The 20,421-nt window shown below is 47.2% G+C and overlaps 1 protein-coding gene across 1 annotated transcript in view; it reads right to left on the bottom strand.

Annotated features, from left to right (window-relative positions):
* OTOA (otoancorin) overlaps positions 1-20,421 on the bottom strand; it is an 83,673-nt gene that overhangs the window by 12,156 nt on the left and 51,096 nt on the right. Inside the window, exons 19-23 of the mRNA XM_047780319.1 lie at positions 19,440-19,630; positions 17,089-17,182; positions 10,722-10,863; positions 7,458-7,660; positions 5,624-5,779 (exon numbers count right to left, since the gene is read on the bottom strand). Of these exons, the coding sequence (XP_047636275.1) occupies positions 5,624-5,779; positions 7,458-7,660; positions 10,722-10,863; positions 17,089-17,182; positions 19,440-19,630 (786 nt within the window). The remainder of the gene's footprint in view (positions 1-5,623; positions 5,780-7,457; positions 7,661-10,721; positions 10,864-17,088; positions 17,183-19,439; positions 19,631-20,421) is intronic.

The raw sequence follows: 20,421 nt of genomic DNA on the forward strand, positions 1-20,421 counted from the left end.
ATCCCATCACACAATATGGGGCGCTCCAATGTTGAGACAAAGTGTCGGCAAAGGTTGTGAAACACTGCAGTGGGATTCCACTTTTCACACGGCTGGTATCTTTCTAGCCCTCAGGTCTATTTAAATGCCACCTCCTCAGAGAGGACGTCCTGGATTTCCCCATCCCAAATAGCTGCCCTCCCCACTACTACCATGAGCACCTTGTCCATTTTTTGCTTTTCACTTACAAACAAAAATTTGGGGGGGGGTCTTTCTAGGGCTGTACATGTGGCATTTGGAAATTCCCAGGCTGACTTGGAGCTGCAGCTGCCCGCCTACTTCACAGCTGCCGCAAGGCCAGATCCAAGCTGAGGCTGCGAACTACACCACAGCTTGCAGCAATTCTGGACCCTGAACCCACTGAGCGAGGCCAGGGATTGCAGTAGCATCCTCATGGATACTAGTTGGATTTGTTACCTCTGAGCCACAGCGGGAACTCCCTCCGATTTTTTAAATGTTTCACCTTCATCACTCAACTGTTTTGTCTGTTTCTCCAAGTGGAATCTCCAAAGTCAAAGGCCATATCCGGCTAATTCACTCTTAAATCTCCAGTCCTTGGCATGATACTTGGCCCACAGTACCATACCTTTTGAATAGGAAGTACTTTTTGAATGAATGAAGGAATAAGCATCGGAGTGAGTGAGCTCCAGATGTTGTAGGCAACATATACTCCTTTGAAACGGCACCAGATTACTGCCTTCGCGTGATGGGTTGGCTCCAGAAAGATTTCTCACATTTCAGACTGGTCACTGTCTTCGTGACGATGCCCCCAAGGATATAAAGCTCACAGGGACTATCAGGGGATTTCGGTGACGTCAAGTTTAGATTTAAATGTAAATCTGAACTAGATTTGGCTGAATGGCAATGTGCTTCCAAAATAATGATTAGCTAGGCATTCCCTTCATGGCTCCGCGGTGAATGAACCTGACTGGGATCCTTGAGGACGCAGGTTCAAATCCCTGGCCTCGCTTGGTGGGTTAAGGATCCAGGGTTGCTGTGAGCTGTGGTATAGGCCAGCAGCTACAGCTCTGATTCGACCTCTAGCCTAGCAACCTCCATGTGCTGTGGCTGCGACCCTAAAAAGCAAAAAGCAAAAAGAATAATAACTAGTATCTACTGAATGCTTATGATAGGCCAATACCATTTTGACCATTTACATATAGTATCTCATCTAATCCTCACCATAATCCTTGTAATTAAATGTGAATATTATCTTTAGTAATATTCTATATCATTTATGTCACAGATGAGGAAACTGAAGCACAGAGAGGTTAGGTAACTATGCCAAGGTTACACAGCAAGTAGACAGTGGTTCTCAGATTAAAACCCAGGCAGTCTGATGCCAGAGCCTCTACACTTAGCCAGTGAAGATGGGCGGGGATGAAGGAAAGATGGAGAGTCGAGTCAGCTGTTGAACTTCTCTTATTTAGTCTTCATCATCAGGTTTCACTCGTTCGCACACAGCAATCTCTGCTCCCCAACCATCAGGCATGGCCACTTTAAAATGAAAGTGCAAAAATACAATTCAAAGAAAACGACTTTGAAGATGTGGTATTAAATTGTCCTTGCCACTGGAACCTGGAAAATGCAAGCTCAGCCTGCAAGGTGATCAGCCAAAATAAATTTCCTTGAATAACGAGACCAGGGTATCTGTAATGATTCCCAGACAATTAATACCAACACTTGCAGGCAACATGAACCGCTGAAAAGTGAATGGCTGTAAGATTTCAATCTCTCTGTTCATCCCTCTGGCTTCTATAATAGTTTTTTTTCCCCTTTATATTGGTTTTTAAGCTGAACTATCTGGTAATGTAGTTCCGCCAGGTCTGACTATTAATCTAGAAACATGCATTTAAGGGTGGGGTTGGGAGCTCAAGTTGAGGCGCTGACTGCAAATGATATATGCAAATGTTAGGTTTGCATATCCTCTTCAAACATATTGATAAATCTCACCGCCACCCGTGGGAATTGACATTGGCACAAGGGGAAAGAGAAATTCCCGTTTCTACCTGGAATATATTTTTCTGTTTTCTCCCAGACTGCGACTAAAATGCTGTGAATATTGGAAGTGTGATGTGGCATTTCTCCCACCAGTCAAAACCAGTGTTAGGGTCACGGAACCCCAGGATTATAGAATGTCAGAGTGGGAGGGGCTTCAGGTGTATTTTGGGGGGGGGGGGGGTTCCTAACCCTCTCACCTTGCAAATGAGGAAGGTGTTAAACTTCCAGAGAGAGAGAGAGAGAGAGAGTGTGTGTGTGTGTGTGTGTGTGTGTGTGTGTGTGTGTGATGATGAGAATATGCTAATGTAGCAGCAATGAAAACAACTCATTTTTATTGACTGCTATGTCCCAGGCATTATTCAAAATCAATCCTTATGGCCACGACCTCTCCGTTGCCCAACTCCAGGGGGCACACTTCACACCATGTTCTGTTTGAATGGTGCTGCCCAGAGTCATGTGACCTGGCAAGCCTGATTACAAAAGCTGGTGAGAGTAGGGGACACGCCTTGGTTCTGCCTGCCCTGCCTCCCTGCTCCCTTTGATAACACCCTGCTTTTCCTTTGATGCGCCTCCTCGATTCATTCCCCCTGGCCTCTGTAACAAATTATCACAGATGCAGTGGCTTAACACATTGCAGATTTGGAGTTCTCGTCGTGGCTCAGTGGTTAACGAATCCGACTAGGAACCATGAGATTGTAGGTTTGATCCCTGGCCTTCTCAGTGGGTTAAGGATACGGCATTGCCATGAGCTGTGGTGTAGGTTGCAGATGCGGCTCGGATCCTGCGTTGCTGTGGCTGTGGTGTAGGCCAGAAGCTATAGCTGCCAATTCGACCCCTAGCCTAGGAACCTCCACATGCTGCGGGAGTGGCCCAAGAAATGGCAAAAAAACAAACAAAAAAAAACACTGCAGATTTGTTCTTTCTTACAGTTCTGGAGATCTTAAGTCCTAAAATGGGTCACCATGGAGTTCCCATCATGGCCCAGAGGAAACAAATCCGACTAGGAGCCATGAGATTGTGGGTTCGATCCCTGGCCTCACTCAAGGATTATAAAGCTCACAGGTACTACAAGGGAATTTTGGTAATGCCAAATTTAGATTTACATGTATTTGACTGAATGGCAATGTGCATCCAAAATAATGAGAGCTAGGAGTTTCCTTTGTGGCTCAGTGGTTAATGAACCTGACTGGGATCCATGAGGATCTGGGTTCGATCCCTGGCCTCGCTCAGTGGGTTAAGGATCCAGCGTTGCCGTGAGCTGTGGTGTAGGTCACAGATGTGGCTCAGAGCCCGTGTTGCTGTGGCTATGGTGTAGACCAGAAGCTATAGCTGCCAATTTGACCCCTAGCCTGGGAACTTCCAAAAGCTGCAAGTGCAGCCCTAAAAAGCAAAAAAAAAAAAATCTTAATCACATCTGCAGAGTCCCTTTTGCACAGAAAGTGACATATTCATAGGTCGCAGACATCAGGATATAGACATCTTTGAGGTCACATGCATTTCCCATTCTCTGTTCGTATGGTTCTAGTGAGACGACGCCACTCCCTGGTCAACCCACATGTCCTACCCCTGACCCGATTCTTTAGCATTGGGCAATTACATGATTGGAGTCAATGCTAGGACTATTTCCAAAATTAGTGATAAAGGAGCACTTTTTTGGGGGCGTTGCTAATTACATAATACCTAAGCCTAGTGCTGAAAATAACCACTGAGGGAAGGCCCTCTGAGAGTGCAGTTAACACAGAGCAAAAACTCCCCTTTATAGCAATACAATGAATTAACATCCCTCCCAATTGAAACAATTATATAAAAATAGAGAGCATCTCTATTTTTAGCTTTTTAGGGCTGTACCCACAGTATATGGAGGTTCCCAGGCTAGGGGTGGCATCAGAGCTATAGCTGCCCGCCTATACCACAGCCACAGCAATGCTAGATCCGAGCCACATCTACCACTTACACCACCATTCACGGCAACGCTGGATCCTTAACCCACTGAGCGAGGCCAGGGATCCAAGCCATGTCCTCATAGATATAGTCAGATGCATTACCACTGAGCCACGGTGGGAACTCCTGGAGAGAACTTCTTTAGCCCATCAAGGATTCACTGACCCAGGAATCACCCTCTCACCATATACCATGAACAATGTGTATGAAACGATTGTATTCCGACATCAAACAGGAAGCTCAGAACTATAATCCTGGAAGAAGGGAAACAAATAAGGTGAGCCCCCAAGGGCCCTCACTCACAGCTCAGAGACAGTTTCCAGGCTGGGAAGCAGGAAAGGGCACCCAACCAAGTCCAGTAGTCAGGCCGGGTTGAAAATACAGAGATGCAAGTTCAGAGAGGTGAGGGATCCTGTCATTCATGGGGCAATGTCCTAGTGAAGTGGGGTGGGGAAGGGCCCTCCCAGAGCAAAGGGAAGATGACACGCAACCCCAGCATCTGAGCAGCATGCGCAGTTCTGCAACAATGTAGCATAACCTGTATCCGTGAGCGCAGGCATATATATAACTATCTGCTCAAAAATTATAGTACACCTTATAAGGGGGACAAAGGAATTTAGATGTAGTGGGAAAACTAATGGGGTATATAAGGCAGTGCCCTGCTGTGTTTGGGGCTCAGCCTTTGGATGTTAATCCGCTGAGCCAGTGCTGGCACGAATAAACGCTGCTTCCTGGAAGAAAAGTCTTGCTGTCCCATTTCTCGGTATGTAAGTCCTGCAACACTAGAGAGGAAGGAACTGCACAGGGAGATCCAGAAATCTGCAGAGACAGCTTCTGAGTATACCAATCTCCACATGCAAAGAATGAAACGCCACATAAATATAAGAAAGCATCAGAATGCAGTAGGCTGAACAATTTCCAGAGTTCACACAAAGCTGCAAAGAGTTGACATTCCTACCAGCGAGAGACGAGAGGTCTTGAGATACACAGAGCATTAGACAGAGTCCGTAGAAGAATCAGAGCTCAGTACTGGGGATAAATTAACCACAGACTAAAGCTCGCTCTAGATTCATCCCTATAAGACTCCAAGGGAAGCCTCAAAAGGATCCAGCTGATCTGAAAGTAATTCGAGTGTATGCCAGAACAAAGCCCAGCACCCCTCAAAGGCGTCCAACCAAGTCAGGCGCTCAAAGATGTCAAGTTCATAAAGCCATCGGCCAGCCAAAATTACTGGCTTGCAGATAAGAAAACATGCCCCATCATTAGGGGTGGAAATTAGCTAACAGAAACAGAATCAAAAGGGACCGTGATGATGGAATTAGCAGCAAAGATTTTTTAGAGCTGCTGTTATAAATTCTATCAGTATATTCTAGGATATAAAGGAAAACATACAAAATTAAGACAGAAATAGAGTATGTAAAAGACTCATGGAGTTCCCGTTGTGGCTCAGTGGGTTAAGGACCTGACATTGTCTCTGTGAGGATGCCGGTTCAGTCCCTGGCCTCGCTCAGCGGGTTAAGGATCAGGCATTGCCACAAGCTGTGTCATAGGTCTCAGATTTGACCCCTAGCCTGGGAACGTCCATATGCCACAGGCGCAGCCGTAAAAAGAAAAACAGAAAGATTCAGTAGCATCTACTTACCTGCGCTGGGGTCCATTCTGTCTGCTGGCTGAGGGACGCCACAGTGTCGATGGAGCTGAGATCGAGCTGCTCCAGTTCGCTCTCGTTAAGAGCCAGAGCGATGCGCCCCAGGGAGACAATCTGATGCTCTCTCCAGTACGAGGGCGTGTCCCAAACCTTCAGGTGAAAAATAAAGCCAGTGACGAACAGGATTTGAAAAAGAGGGTGAATGCCTTGAACATATAAAAGCACTTTTCTCACTCAATTAGAAAAAGAGGACTACATTAAAAAAAAAAATAGACAAAAGGGAGTTCCTGTTGTGGCTCAGTGGCAACAAACCTGACTAGTATCTATGAGGATGCAGGTTCAATTCCTGGCCTCGCTCAGTGAGTTAAGGATCCGGTGTTGCTGTGAGCTGTGGTGTAGGTCCACAGATGTGGCTCGGATCCCACGTTGCGGTGGCTGTGGCGTAGGGTGGCAGCTGCAGCTCTGATGCGACGCCTAGCCTGGGAACTTCCAAAGGCCATGAAAGCGGTGCTAAAAAAGCAAAAAAGAAAAAAAAAATAGACAAAACACAAATGGAATTCACAAAAGAAGAAATAAACATACAGGGAAAGTTTGGTCTACAACAATTAAAGAAGACTAAGTTGGTGGAATCATAACTGACAAGGAGGAAAAAGAATGATCACTTCCAGTGCTGCAAAGGTACAGGTCAAAGGATACCTTCATTTGCTGATGTGGAGAACTGGCACATGCTTTTGAAAGGGGACTTTGACGATATGTATCAAAAGCTTTTAAAAATATTTATGCTCTTTGACTCAAAAATTCCTCTGGGAATTCAGCCTGTATGTGGCTCAGATCCCACGCTGTGGCGTAGACCAGCAGCTACAGCTCTGTTTCGACCCCTAGCCTGAGAACCTCCAGATGCCCTGGGTGAGGCCCTAAAAAAAGAAAGAAAAAACTGATATAGATTTATATTTTTAATATGTAAAAATATGCACTAGACACTGTTGGTGGGGACAGCAAGCTTGTGCATAGTAGGTGAGTGTGATACTATTTTTGTGGCCTATATACGTGAGTATACAAGAAATATATATATGGGATATAAAAATATAGTTTACACATATAATCATAAGTCTGGGAAGCATCAGGCAAACATACCCAAAATATTAACAATGCTTATCTCTGGGTAAAAGATTATATGACCAATTTTCTTTCTTATGTTCTGAATTTTCTGCAAAAAAACCCCTTGGATTATCCCATATAAAAATATATCCATATGAAAATACGGACAATCTTAAGGAATCGAACCTCTTAACCCCACAAAGGTACCGAAACTGTCCACAAGCATCCTACTAACTGAAACAAGCCACTCACAGGGATCTTTCTAAAGACAGTAAATTATTTCCCATCCTCTTTCTATTCCTTTCTGCTCCATTTTCAGGGGACGTTGCAACAGATTCTGAGAAAACCTCCCGCAAGCAGCAGCGGGGGTCTCTGAGTGGAGAAAGAAAAGGCACGGTTCCTGGAAACCACTTCAGTCGGAGGCAGCAGAACATCCACAGAGTTTGATGTATTGAGTGCCCCCTTAGATGCCAAGACACGTCTCCCTCCATCCCTGGCCACAGCCCTAAGAGGAAGGTGCTAGGAATCTCTCCGGTGCAGAGAGGACGACTATGGCTGTGAACTGATGCAATGAGATTTCAACAAGATAACACAAGTGAAACCTTCCTGCGGGCGGGAGGAGGCGGAAGGGGTCAGGGCCAGGGTCTGTGGTCCGTGCCCAGCAGGGCTGGGACGGCTGGGTTGGGTTTTCTGGTCTTCTGAGAGCTTCCTCCCCCGAGGTGGGCATCACCTGGACTGCCTTCTCCTTGAGGGTCCTCAGCTGAGCCAGGCTGAAGCCCCTGACGGCCCCCAGCAGCTCCACAGTCCTGCAGAAGGTGGCCTCCTCAAGGCAGAGCAGGCCCTCGGGGGCCCAGCAGGTGTTGGCCTCTGCCAGCCGGATGATGTTCTCAGAAGAGGGAGCCACGACTCCATGGCAACCAGAAGAATGGGAGCCTGGGAGACAAGGGGAGGAACAGAGAAAAAAGAATGTCATACCTGCAAGTCTGTTCCTTTATTTTTTTTTATTGTCTTTTGGGGGCTGCACCCGAAGCATATAGAGGTTCCCAGGCTAGGGGTCTAATCAGAGCTGTTGTCACTGGCCTATGCCGCAGCCACAGCAACACCAGATCTGAGCTGCGTCTGCAGCCTACACCACAGCTCACAGCAATGCAGGATCCTTAACCCACTGAGCGAGGCCAGGGATCGAACCCGCAACCTCATGGTTTCTAGTCGGGATTTGTTTCCGCTGCGCCACGACGGGGTCTCCTGTTCCTTTATTGAAATGAGTAATCTTCTTTCCCAGAGGGATCTATCCACGAGAAGCAGTGTAGGGGAGAGCTCGAGACCAAGGATTCAGGGACCAGTTTGAATCCCAGTCCCACCCTTGGCTCACAAAACCATGGAAATGCCAACTTTCTGCACAGCCACAAGCACACAGTAGGAGCTTCGCATCCCTGGGACCAGACAGCAAATTGCCTTGAGGGCAGCAGAGCTGGTGGTGAACAGTTGGGGCTTTAGACTCAAAACCAAAGTGACTGAACCCTCTGTGCCTCAGATTCCCAGGCTATAAAATTGAGGGTAGGGAGTTCCCGTAGTGGCTCAGTGGTTAAGGAATCCGACTAGGAACCATGAGGTTGCGGGTCCGATCCATGGCCTTGCTCAATGGGTTAAGGATCCTGCATTGGATCCTGTGGCTGTGGTGTAGACTGGCAGATGCAGCTCCGAGTGGACTCCTAGCCTGGGAACCTCCATGTGCTGCAGGTGCGGCCCTAAAATGCAAAACGAAAAGGGTAAATTTACTTCATTGGATTTTTCATTGGATTTTTACTGAGGACTAAATGCGTTACTATATATAAAGCCCTTAGAACAATAAGCACTCAATACCCATTAGCCATTTTTATTATTTATGCTACCTGGTGCCGCCACCACTCCACGCCTTTGAGTCTGCAACCCAGACTTAAAGCTTCCAGAAGGGGTGCTCCTGTCTCAGTGTGGAAAGGATGATTTGCCCTCCATAAACATCTTGGTAGAGGCTGTGTGTGGCCTTCCTGTCCAGCGGAGAGGAAAAATGGGCCTCTGACATTCTCCGTGGCAACAGCAGCAGAAACGCATCAGAGGCCAGGCATTTCCCGAGCTCTGTGGCCCCACCCCCTCACTGCATCTTCCATGGAAATTCACTGGACGCCAATCAAGAGGTAAAAGTGGACCCGGTCAGAGATACCTGTGTGCGTGGTCCTCAGACATCTTTGTCACAACCCACTTGGAGGAGACCAAAAAAAAAAAAATCCATCTCTCCTAGACCCGCTTTGCCTACCATCCAGTGAAAGTACAGAATGAGAGAACAGACAGGTTTAAAAGTACAGCAAGGGAGTTTCCATTGTGGTTCAGTGAGTTAGGAACCTGATATCATCTCCGTGAGGGTGTGGGTTTGATCCCTGGCCATACTCAGTAGGTCAAGAATCCAGCGCTGTCCTGAGCTGCAGCGTAGGTCACATGTGTTTCCATGGCACAGGCCTCAGCTGTGGCTCTGATTCGACCCCTAGCCTGGGAACTTCCATATGCTGCAGGTGCAGCCATAAAAAATTGTTTTAAAATTTTAAAAAATAGGAGTTCCCATCGTGGCTCCACGGAAACATATCTGACTGGTATCCACAAGGACACAGGTTCAATCCCTGGCCTCATTCAGTGGGTTAAGGATCCAGTGTTGCCATGAGCTGTGGTGTAGGTTGCAGATGTGGCTGGGATGCTACATTGCTGTGGCTCTGGCGTAGGTTAGTGGCTACAGCTACAATTCGACCTCTAGCCTGGGAACCTCCATCTACTGTGGGTGTGGCCCTAAAAAGACAAAAAAAAAAAATTTAATAAAAGTACAATGGGAACTTGGTCCTATCACTATCCCAGGGTTTACAATAGGACTTGGCACATAGTATGTATTCAGAAAATATTTGTTGAATGAATCAATACATTAACTAAAATGAAACCAAGTAGTAATTTTGCTAATTCCTGCCTTCCTTTCTTCCTTTTTTATGGCCACACCCACAGCATATGTCAGTTCCCAGGCCAGGGACTGTGACCTACACCACAGCTGCAGCAACACCAGATCCTCTATCCCACTACACCAGGCAGAGGATTCGAACCCACACCTCCACAGCAACCCAAGCTGCTGCAGTCGGATTCCCTAAGCCACAGGTGCAGTTGTAAAAAGGAAAAAGAAAAACTGTAATAATATCTAATACTTTTTTTGTTTGTCTTTTTGTATTTTTAGGGCCGCACCCGAGGCATGTGGAGGTTCCCAGGCTAGGGGTCCAATCGGAGCTACAGCTGCCGGCCTACACCACAGCTACAGTAACTCAGGATCCAAGCTGTGTCTGTGATCTACACCACAGCTCACAGTAACGCCAGATCCTTAATCCACTGATGGAGGCCGGGGATCGAACCCGCAACCTCATGATTTCTAGTCAGATTCGTTCCCCCTGCACCACGACGGGAACTCCATAATATCTAATACTTACTGAGCATTGCCTATGTACCAAACATGCTCAAACAGTTGTGGACATGTTTCTAGATAAACCCATTAACCTCCACAATAATCTAATGAGGCAGGGACTTTCATTATCCCCATTTCACAGAGGATGAAACCTGACGCACAGAGAGGTGGAAGAACTTAGCCGAAGTCACACAGCCCATAGGTGGAAGCCCCAGGATCTAAATCCAGATGGCCTGGCCCCAGCGCTGCAGTTCATAGCCACTTAGCCATTCGGACCCTTAAATCAATCATTTTGAAATGTCTGTGGCACATGTTCACCCATTTAACCCACTAGCCTGGGTAAAAAGTGGGGAATGTGATTCTGAATGCATTTACAAAGATGTAACACTATAGCCTGTGGATTTTCTCCCCTCTCTAGCTTTGCAAACACTGCATCCAAGCCCCCAGATCAGGAATCTTCTCAATGCCAGAGGCTCTGCCAAAACACTGTTGCCATGGCATGGGTCCAGATACCCCAGAAACACTCACCAGGGCTTGGGCCAGAGCTGGGGCCAGAGCTGGGGCTCTCCTGGCTGCTGTTCCGGACAGATTCAAAGACAGCCCAGAGGAATTCTTGGGGGAGCAAGATCCCAGCCATCTTGGAAGCTGTTTGTTGAAGGATATGAGGAAACTGTGTGGACAGAGAAGATGAAAGAGGAGGAATAAATAATAACCACGTGTTCTGCTGGGGGCACAACAGGATTGGTGGCGTCTCTGCGGCACTGGGACACAGGTTCAATCCCTGGCCCAGCACAGTGGGTTAAAGGATCTGGTGTTGCTGCTTCAGATCTGATCCCCAGTCGGGCAACTCCATATACCTCGGGGCGGCCAAAATAGAAATAATAACTAAAGCATGGAGTTCCTCTCTTGGCGCAGCAGAAATGAATCCGACTAGGAACCCTGAGGTTGCAGGTTCCATCCCTGGCCTCGCTCAGTGGGTTCAGGATCCGGCGTTGCTGTGAGCTGTGGTGTAGGTTGCAGACACAGCTCAGATCTGGCGTGGCTGTGGCTGTGGTGTAAGCCAGTGGCTATAGCTCTGATTCGACCCCTAGCCTGGGAACCTCCATACGCCAAAGGTGCAGCCTTAAAAAGACAAAAGCAAAAAAAAAAAACCAAAAAACTAAAGCACATTCAAGAGACTTAAAACAGAGTTTAAACTAGAACACTGCCTCACTGCCTCCACTGTTCTATTTTGCTTTACACCGGTATACATTGTTTCATTATACCTGCCTTTACTGCATTTTACTGTGCTTTGCAGATACTGTGATTTTTACACGTTGAAGGTTTGTGGCAACGCCGACAAGCAAGTCTATGGGCACTATCTTTCCAACAGCATTTGCTCACTTCATGTCTCTGTGTCACATTTTGGTAATTCTCAAGACTTTTTCACTACTGTTATATTTGCTATGGTGATCTGGGATCAGCGGTCTTTGACGTCACAGTTGTAATCTGGGGATCCCATAAGCCGAGCCCGTAGAAGATGGCAAACTCACTTGATCTGCCGACTGCTCTACCAACCAGCTGTTCCCATCTCTCTCCCTCTCCTTGGGCCTCCCTATTTCTTGAGACACAACAATATTGAAATCAGGCCTGGGAGTTTCCGTTGTGGCTCAGCAGGTTAAGAACCCAACACAGGGTCCATGAGGATGCAGGTTCGATCCCTGGCCTTGCTCAGTGGGTTAAGGATCTGGCATTGCCTTGGCTGTGGTGTAGCCTAGCAGCTGCAGCTCCGACTGGACCCCTGGCCTGGCAACTTCCATATGCCACAGGTATGGCCCTAAAAAGCAAAAAAAAAAAAACAAAAAACAAAAAAAACCACACTTCATATGTCCATAGCTGCCATAGACAGCAATACCTCTGATGGACCTGAGGAAATACATAGAAAACCTGGAAAGGATTCACCAAACCAGATGTCATTAAGGACATTCGCACTTCATGGAAAGCAGTCAAAACATCAGCGTTAACAGGAGTTTGGAAGAAGTTGATTCCAACCCTCATGGATGACTCTGAGCGGTTCAAGACTTCAGTGGAGGAAGGACCTGCAGATGCACTGCAAATAGCCGGAGAACTAGAATGAGAAGTGGAGCCTCAGGATGTGATTGAACTGCTACCCTCTTAGGATAAAATTTTCATAGATGAGGAGTTGCTTCTTGTGGATGAGCAAAGAAAGTGGTTTTCTTGGAATGGAATCTTCTCCAGATAAAGATGCCGTGAAGATTTTGTTGGTTTGCTTTTTTTTTTTTTTTTTTTTTTTCTTTTTAGGACCGCATCTGTGGCATATGGAAGTTCCCAAGCTAGGGGTACATCAGCGATGTAGCTGCCGACCTGCCCCACAGCCATAGCAACACCAGATCCAAGCTGCATCTGCCACCAAACATGGTCCGAGACCTACACCACAGCTCACAGCAGCACAGGATCCCCAACCCACTGAGCGAAACCAGGGACTGAGCCTGCATCCTCATGGATACTAGTCGGATTCGTTTTCAGTGCACCACAACAGGAACTCCTGAAGATTGTTGAAATGACAACAAAGGACTTAGAATATTACCTAAATTAAGTTGATAAAGCAGCAATAGGATTTGAGAGGACTGACTCCAATTTGGAAAGAACATCTACAATGAGTAAAATGCTATCAAAGAGCATTGCAAGCTATAGAGAAAGTCATTTTTGAAAGGAGGAGTCAATTAATGCACCAAGCTTCATTATTGTCTTATTTTAAGAAATTGACACAGTCACCCCAACCTTCAGCAACCACCATAAATATCAAGGCAAGACCCTCCACCAATAAAAGATTAGGATTCACTGGAGGCTCAGATGCTGGTTAGCAATTTGTTAGGAATAAAGTATTTTGAGTAACTTTGGGAGTTCCCATTGTGGCGCCGCAGTTTATTGTGTTTAGAAATTGATGGGACTTCAGGCATGGCTTGATCCAGGGGCTCAAATGATGTCATCAAGAATATGTTCTGGGAGTTCCCATCGTGGCACAGTGGTTAACGAATCCGACTGGGAACCATGAGGTTGCGGGTTCGATCCCTGGCCTCGCTCAGTGGGTTAAGGATCTGGCTTTGCCATGAGCTGTGGTGTAGAGCACAGACACAGCTTGGATCCTGAGTTACTATAGCTGTGGTGTAGGCCGGCAGCTGTAGCTCCAATTGGACCTCTAGATGTGGTGTAGGTTGTAGCTGTAGCTCCAATAGACCCCTAGCCTGGGAACCTCCATGTGCCATGGGAGCGAGCGGCCCTAGAAAGGGTTAAAAGACAAAAAAAAATTATACCCAACCTCAATAAAAATCCAATACATGTTCAATAACACAAGTATATATTGTTTTTTACCCATCAGATTGGCAAAAATAAACACCTAATGCTAGCTAAGATGTAGGAAATACATGTATTTATTTCTCTGTTGGACTGTTAGATGGTGTATCATTACCAGGCAATCTGATAACATTTTATTTATTTATTTACTTATTTGTCTTTAGTCTTTTTAGGGCCGCACCCATGGCATACGGAGGTTCCCAGGCTAGGGGTCTAATCGGAGCTACAGCTACAGCCTACGCCACATCTACAGCAACGCCAGAGCCAAGCCTCATCTGCCCAACCTACACCACAGCTCATGGCAACGCCAGATCCTTAACCCACTGAGCGAGGCCAGGGATTGAACCTGCGTCCTCATGGACATTAGTCAGATTCATTCCTGCTGAGCCACAATGGGAACTCCTGTTTTTGTTTGTTTCATTTATATGTATTGTAAAAAGGAGGGAGAGAGCGTCATCTCTGGATTCTGGATGAAGTCTGTTGCTGAAGAGGATTCTGGTAGCTCTGGAGAAGGTGCCATTTCTCTTCTAGAACTCATGGACTTTGTCACAACTTGGGATATTGTTGGCAGATCTGTCCATGGATCAAAGAATTTATCAAACTCTGCCCTCTAGCCATGCGTCTCTGTGTCCCAGTCGCCCAAAGAGTATGTCCCCAAAGTCGCCCAGGTTATATAGCTCCTCTTTCTACTCAAATCTTCAGAATCAGAGTCACAGTCTAAGCCAGTAGTTCCCAGCCCAGACTGCAGGTAAGAAGCACCCAGGAAATCCACAGATACCCAGGGCCCTGCCCTAGAGATTCTGAGAACTCCGATCTCCAGTGGGGACCAAGTATCTGTCCACTGTCCCCTCCCCTCCCACCCCTCCCGTCCCTCCCATCCCTTCCCTCCTCTCCCCTTCCCTTCCCGTTCCTTTTCTTTTCCAGTCCAGCTGGACCTGCGACCTATGCCACAGCTGCAGCAACACCAGATCCTTAACCCACTGCACTGGGCCAGGGATCAGAACTGCCACCTTTGCAAAGACAAGCTGGATCATTAACCCACTGCACCATAGCAGGAACTCCTATCTGTCCATTTTAGAACCTCCCCAGCGATTCTCCCGTGCAGCTAAGGTCAGAAGCAACTGCTCTAAGATAAATAGTTAGCTTTGAAAGAGCAAATTGCACAGCAGAGTATTTTCTGTCTTGTATTTTCAAAGGGAGGACACATAAAGACAGGAGGAAGATTTTTCAGAAAGGATACAGAAGAATCTGAGAACAGCAGTTGCCACTGAGGAGAGACTTAGGGGGACCTGGGGACCTAAAAGGGTGGGTAAAACTTCTTTGTTTATTATAGTCTTTGGTACAGTTGGGATTTTCTAACCAGGAGCATGTATTACTTGTTCCATTAAACATTTAAGGCAATGGGAGGTCCTGTCATGGCTCAGCAGTTAGCTGACCCAACTAGCATCCATGAGGATGCAGGTTCAATCCCTGGCCTCACTCAGTGTGTTAAGGATCCGGTGTTGCCCAATGTTGTGGTGTAGGTCACAGACGTGGCTCAGATCCCCAGTTGCTGTGGCTGTGGCATAGGCCGTAGCTCCAATTGGACCCCTAGCCTGGGAACCTCCATATGCCACAGGTGCAGCCCTAAAAAGACAAAAAGACCAAAATAATAATAATAATAATAATAATAAACATTTAAGGCATTAAAACAAGTAGAGAGAATGAGAGTTCTCTTGTGGTTCAGCCAGTAAAGGATCAGGCATTATCATTGCAGTGGCTCAGGTAGCTACTGTGGCACAGGTCCGATCCCTGGCCCAGGAACTTGCACATGCCATGTGCACGGCCAAAAAAAAAAAAAAAAGCAGGTAGAGAGAATAATGCAACAAAATACCCATGTGCCCACCACCCAGCTTAAGAAATAAAACAGGAGTTCCTGTCATGGCACAGTGGAAACGAATCCGACTAGGAACCATGAGGTTGCAGGTTCCATCCTTGGCCTCGCTCAGTTGGTTAAGGAACCAGTGTTGCCATGAGCTGTGGTGTAGGTCTCAGATGTGGCTCGGATCCCACGTTGCTGTGGCTGTGGCATAGGCTGGCAGCTGCAGCTCCAATTCAACCCCTAGCCTGGGAACCTCTATCTGCATTGGGTATGGCCCTAAAAAAGCAAAAAATTAATAAATGACCTAGAATTTTTAAAAAAATTTTTTTACACTGTGTTTCTGAGATTTAACCAAGTTGATACAAAAGTTCCTCAGTTTCAAAAGTTGATTTTTTTTCAAAGATTAGATCAGTATATAGTATATATATATATATATATATACATGGCTGCTGATAGGTTTGGACACCCCAGGAGAGGATTTTGCCTCGAATGGACACTGGAATGTTGCCCCCCATGTGTGAACATGAGGGACATGCCATGTATTCAGGTCCTCTGAGCATGGGTGACAACATCCATCTTGCCTCTGTGACTACAGGGCTGAGAGCGTGTGGGTGTGCTTTGTGGGCAATCCGACTTGTTCAGCAAACACCCCCCTCCCACCCCACCCTCCATCTGCTTGGAGAGCCCCTGCCCCGCGGAGGGCGGAGGTGGCCTTGGTCATGTGACTTGCTTTGGTGGCTGGAAAGTGACGGCCAGCCATTTTCCGGCCTGGGCTTTAGGAAGAATTACACTTTACACTCTCTTTTCTGGCATTTCAAGACTTGCAGTACGAAGACCAGGCTTCAGGGAGTTCCCGTTGTGGCGCAGGGGTAAATGAATCTGACTAGGTTGCAGGTTCGATCCCTGGCCTTGCTCGTGGGTTAAGGATCCAGTGTTGCCAAGAGCTGTGGTGTAGGTTGCAGATATGGCTCAGATCCCGCGTTGATGTGGCTCTGGCGTAGGCCAGTGGTAGCTACAGCTCCAATTCGACCCCTAGCCTGGGAACCTCCATATGCCACGGGAGTGGCTCAAGAAAACGAAAAAAGACAGGAGAAAAAAAAAAAAAAAAAACAAAGAACAGGCTTTAGATGGCCTGGCCCCAGAGGCAGACACACTGTCCCCTTAACCCAGAGACCAATCAGCACAAAATAAACACTTGCTCTGGCATGCTGGCATGGGTCTGTTATATAGCAGCAAATGACTACAGCGTGGTCATCCGGCATGCTTCTTGGAGATTTATTCCAAATAGAACGTTACATCCAAAGGCAACGTGCAATAAAGATCTGCCTTGGGATTAAATACACTTCCCCACATGACGGCACACACTGGACACCTGGGTGGGTGTGCACGTGTAAAGTCTGGAACAGACGTGCATGTGGGGAGCACACGATAGCCAGCTGGTGGCTAAATGACAGCTCATAGGCTGTGCACGTCCAGCTGGACGGCCACGTGAAAGACCCAGAGTGCTGCCTCACTCCCTTCTCCCGAACCATCCTGGAGTGGGGCTGGAAACATCTAGGCTCTCTGAGGCAGGAAGCTTCCAGAAAAGCAAACTGGCGGCAAGCCCAGGGGGAAATAACTAACCACACATTCCCTCCCCTTCAGACTCCTCAGCCTTCTAAAGATGGAACACAGAGGTACCTTTGCAGCTACAGAGCTTAATTCATCTCCTGAGAAAAGCACCAGGAAGGATCCCAAATCCCTCGTCGTCTCCGCTGTCCAGTTCTGGGGGTGTCTAAGGGGAGACAATAAGCAGTAAATTGAAACATCATGTTGTTGGCCTTGCCCCCCAGCATCTTTTTCTTTTAGGAAAAGACTGTCTTGCTACCTGAAGAAACTGTCAATCATGTGATCCCGTTTCCCTAACCAAGAAAACAGGCACGTGATGCAGGTTGACCAATCAGAGTCATCCCTGGGAATTTCAATGGAACTCCTAGAGAAGCTCTGTCTGTCTTCTGGCATCCCTACCAGTAAACGATATCAGAGGCCATTTCTATCACCAAGTGGAAAAAGTAAAGGCCACACCCAAGAACAAAGAGCTGAGGGATAGAAGGAACATATTCTCTCTCTCTCTCTCTCTCTCTCTTTTTTTTTTTTTTTTTTTGTCTTTTTAGGGCTGCACCAGTGGCATATGGAGGCTCCCAGGCAAGGGGTCTAATCGGAGCTGTAGCTACCAGCCTACGCCACAGCCACAGCAATGCCAGATCCAAGCCTCATCTGCAACCTACACCACAGCTCACGGCAACACCAGATCCTCAACCCACTGAGTGAGGCCAGGGATTGAACCTGCAACCTCATGGTTCCTAGTTGGATTTGTTTCCTCTGCACCACGACGGGAACTGTGGAACATATTCTTGGTGACATCATTTGAGTCCCTGGATCAAGCCATGCCTGAAGTCCCATCGATTTCTAAACACAATAAACTCACACTTTTTTTTTAGTGTGAATTGAGCTACTGAATTTCTGTTATTTGTATCAACATTTCCACCCTCGCTTTCCTCAATAGAACAGTATGATACATTTGTCCCTTTTCAGTTATCCTAGCAGCCTTCTCCAGTAGCAAGAGGCGATTTCCTCCTGACCTTGGCAGGAGAGTAACAGCACTGACTCAGGATCCACTGTTGTTCTCATGGAGACCACGCATGTCCACAGGGAAGTGCCTCACACTACATTTGGTGATTATCGCTCAGGGAGGTGTGCCCAACTAGCAGTGGTGACACTTCTAGGAGCAAGGCAAACCACTCCTGGCCAAAGACCCTCCCCTTATCTCCTTGATTAACAACTACCCCCACCAGACTGTACTTGCCAGGAGGGCAGGAGCCACCCTTAATAAATAACTGCCTTATCTTCATTCCTAGTGGTAAAGCAGGTGACACATACTCAGTACTATGTGCCAAGCACTGTGGTTAAGTCCTTTGCCTGCATTAACTCAGCTAATCATCCCTAGCCCAGGGACTCTCACAACAGATGCAAAACTAACGTGCAGAAAGACAGAGGCACTTTTCACAAATCACACAGGTGGCAGATGATAGAAACAAAATTTTAAGCCATGGCGTCAGGCTCCCAAGTCCCAGCTCTTAAACGTTATATACTAGAAAGTGTATGGGACACGGTGATTACCACAAAAACATGTGTTGTCGAATGACTAACTGATGGCTAGGCCCTATGCATATATCTGACCCAACTTCAGAAAACTCTGCAGGGGAAAGAACAGTTCTGTTTTGCCCCCAGCGAGTTCTCACACAACCCAGAGCTGAGAGCACCTTGATAAGTTGCATTATTATTACTGGTGTTGTTTCACAGCGAAAAATAATCATAACCCCTCCTTGCATTTGTCAAGTGCTGTCTTTTGAACGCTCCTTCCCTTGGAGTTCCCGTTGTGGCACAGGAGAAACAATCTGACTAGCATCCATGAGGATACAGGTTCAATCCCTGGCCTCACTTGGTGGGTTAAGGATCTGGCGTTGCCGTGAGTGTGGTGTAGGTGGAAAAAATAAAAATAAAAAATAAATAAAACTCCTTCCCTTCCCACATGCCAAGATATAAGAGTGACACACCACCTGAGGCCGCCAGAGAAGCAATTATTCTTTTTTCTTTCCTTTTCTTTTTTGTCTTTTTAGGGCCACACCTGCAGCATATGGAGGTTCCCAGGCTAGGGATCTAATAGGAGCTGTAGCCACCAGCCTACACCACAGCCACAGCAACACCAGATCCTCAACCCAGTGAGCGAGGCCAGGTATCAAACTCGCAACCTCATGGTTCCTAGTCAGATTTGTTTCTGCTGTGCCACGATGGGAACTCCGAGAAGCAATGGTTCTTACTTTACAGGGAATCTGAGAAGAAAGGTCGTATTTCCAAAATGAGTGTCCAACTTCGTCATGAGTGGGAGATTCTTTCTGCTTTGAGGACAGGAAAGCCAGGATAGGGGACCCCTTTGCCAGGACACCTCCCCCCCACCCTGTCAGCTACCCCCTGAAGCCAACCCTCCGCACCCATGCTGTTCCAGGAGCCTGAGTTTCACTGCTGCCTTCTGCTGGGGGCTGAGGTCTGGGCAGTCTCTGAGGCTGTACAGGGCGGTGGCCCAGGCCCTGGGGGACATGCCATGGTGGATGACGGCTGCTGGCAGGTGGCAGAGCAAGTTTCCCAGGATGTCCACGGTGTACTCATCAGCAACAGAGTCGTTCTGAAACCAACAAGTAGAGCTGATGGAAAGATCCAGGAGGGTCAAGATGGCTATCCCTTAAAACACTTCCTGACCTTGAACCTTGGTAGACTTGGTTACAGGATCTGAATCACTCACCTTGCCTTGAACTCCTAGAGATGGCGTGAGGCCTGATTTTGCCCCAGGGGTGCAGGCCTGGAGGGAATCTGAGAGACCCCACGGGGGCAGGTGTGGACAGAGGACTTGGTACATTCAGTCAATGAGGCTGCAATGAATGCAAACTTCCCATAAGGCTCTTCTCCTACAGGTGGGAAACAAATTTCCCACGATGCTCTTCTCTTACCGGTGGGAAACAAACTTCCCATCATGCACCTCTCCCGTGACCCAGCAGCACTTTATCAATGAGCAGAGTCTCCATAAACAGATGTTGACTGATGAACTGATTGAGGGGAGATGAGGGGAAAGGAAATGAAAAAATAGAAGAAGAAAGAGACAAAGAGGAGAGGGAATAAAATAGGAGTGGAGGAGATGAGGAGAGAGTAAGAGGAACGATTCCTAATACATCAGAGTGGAATAACAATTATAATAATAGTACAGCAATAGTAAAAAGAGCACTTCCAAGTGTGTATGGGCCTTGAAAGCCTCCAAAGCTCTCTCTCAAAAGGACAAAAATAGCTAACATTCATAGAGCGCTCACGACGTGCCAGGCACCATTCTAAGTGATTCCAGGTCTTGATCCCCGCACGTCCTAAGTAACTGTAAGACCTAAGTCCTAGCCTCATCCACGTTCTCAAGAGAAAGAAACTGTCAGC

The sequence above is a fragment of the Phacochoerus africanus genome, chromosome 5 (assembly GCF_016906955.1).
Source record: "Phacochoerus africanus isolate WHEZ1 chromosome 5, ROS_Pafr_v1, whole genome shotgun sequence".
Classification (NCBI taxonomy): Eukaryota; Metazoa; Chordata; class Mammalia; order Artiodactyla; family Suidae; genus Phacochoerus; species Phacochoerus africanus.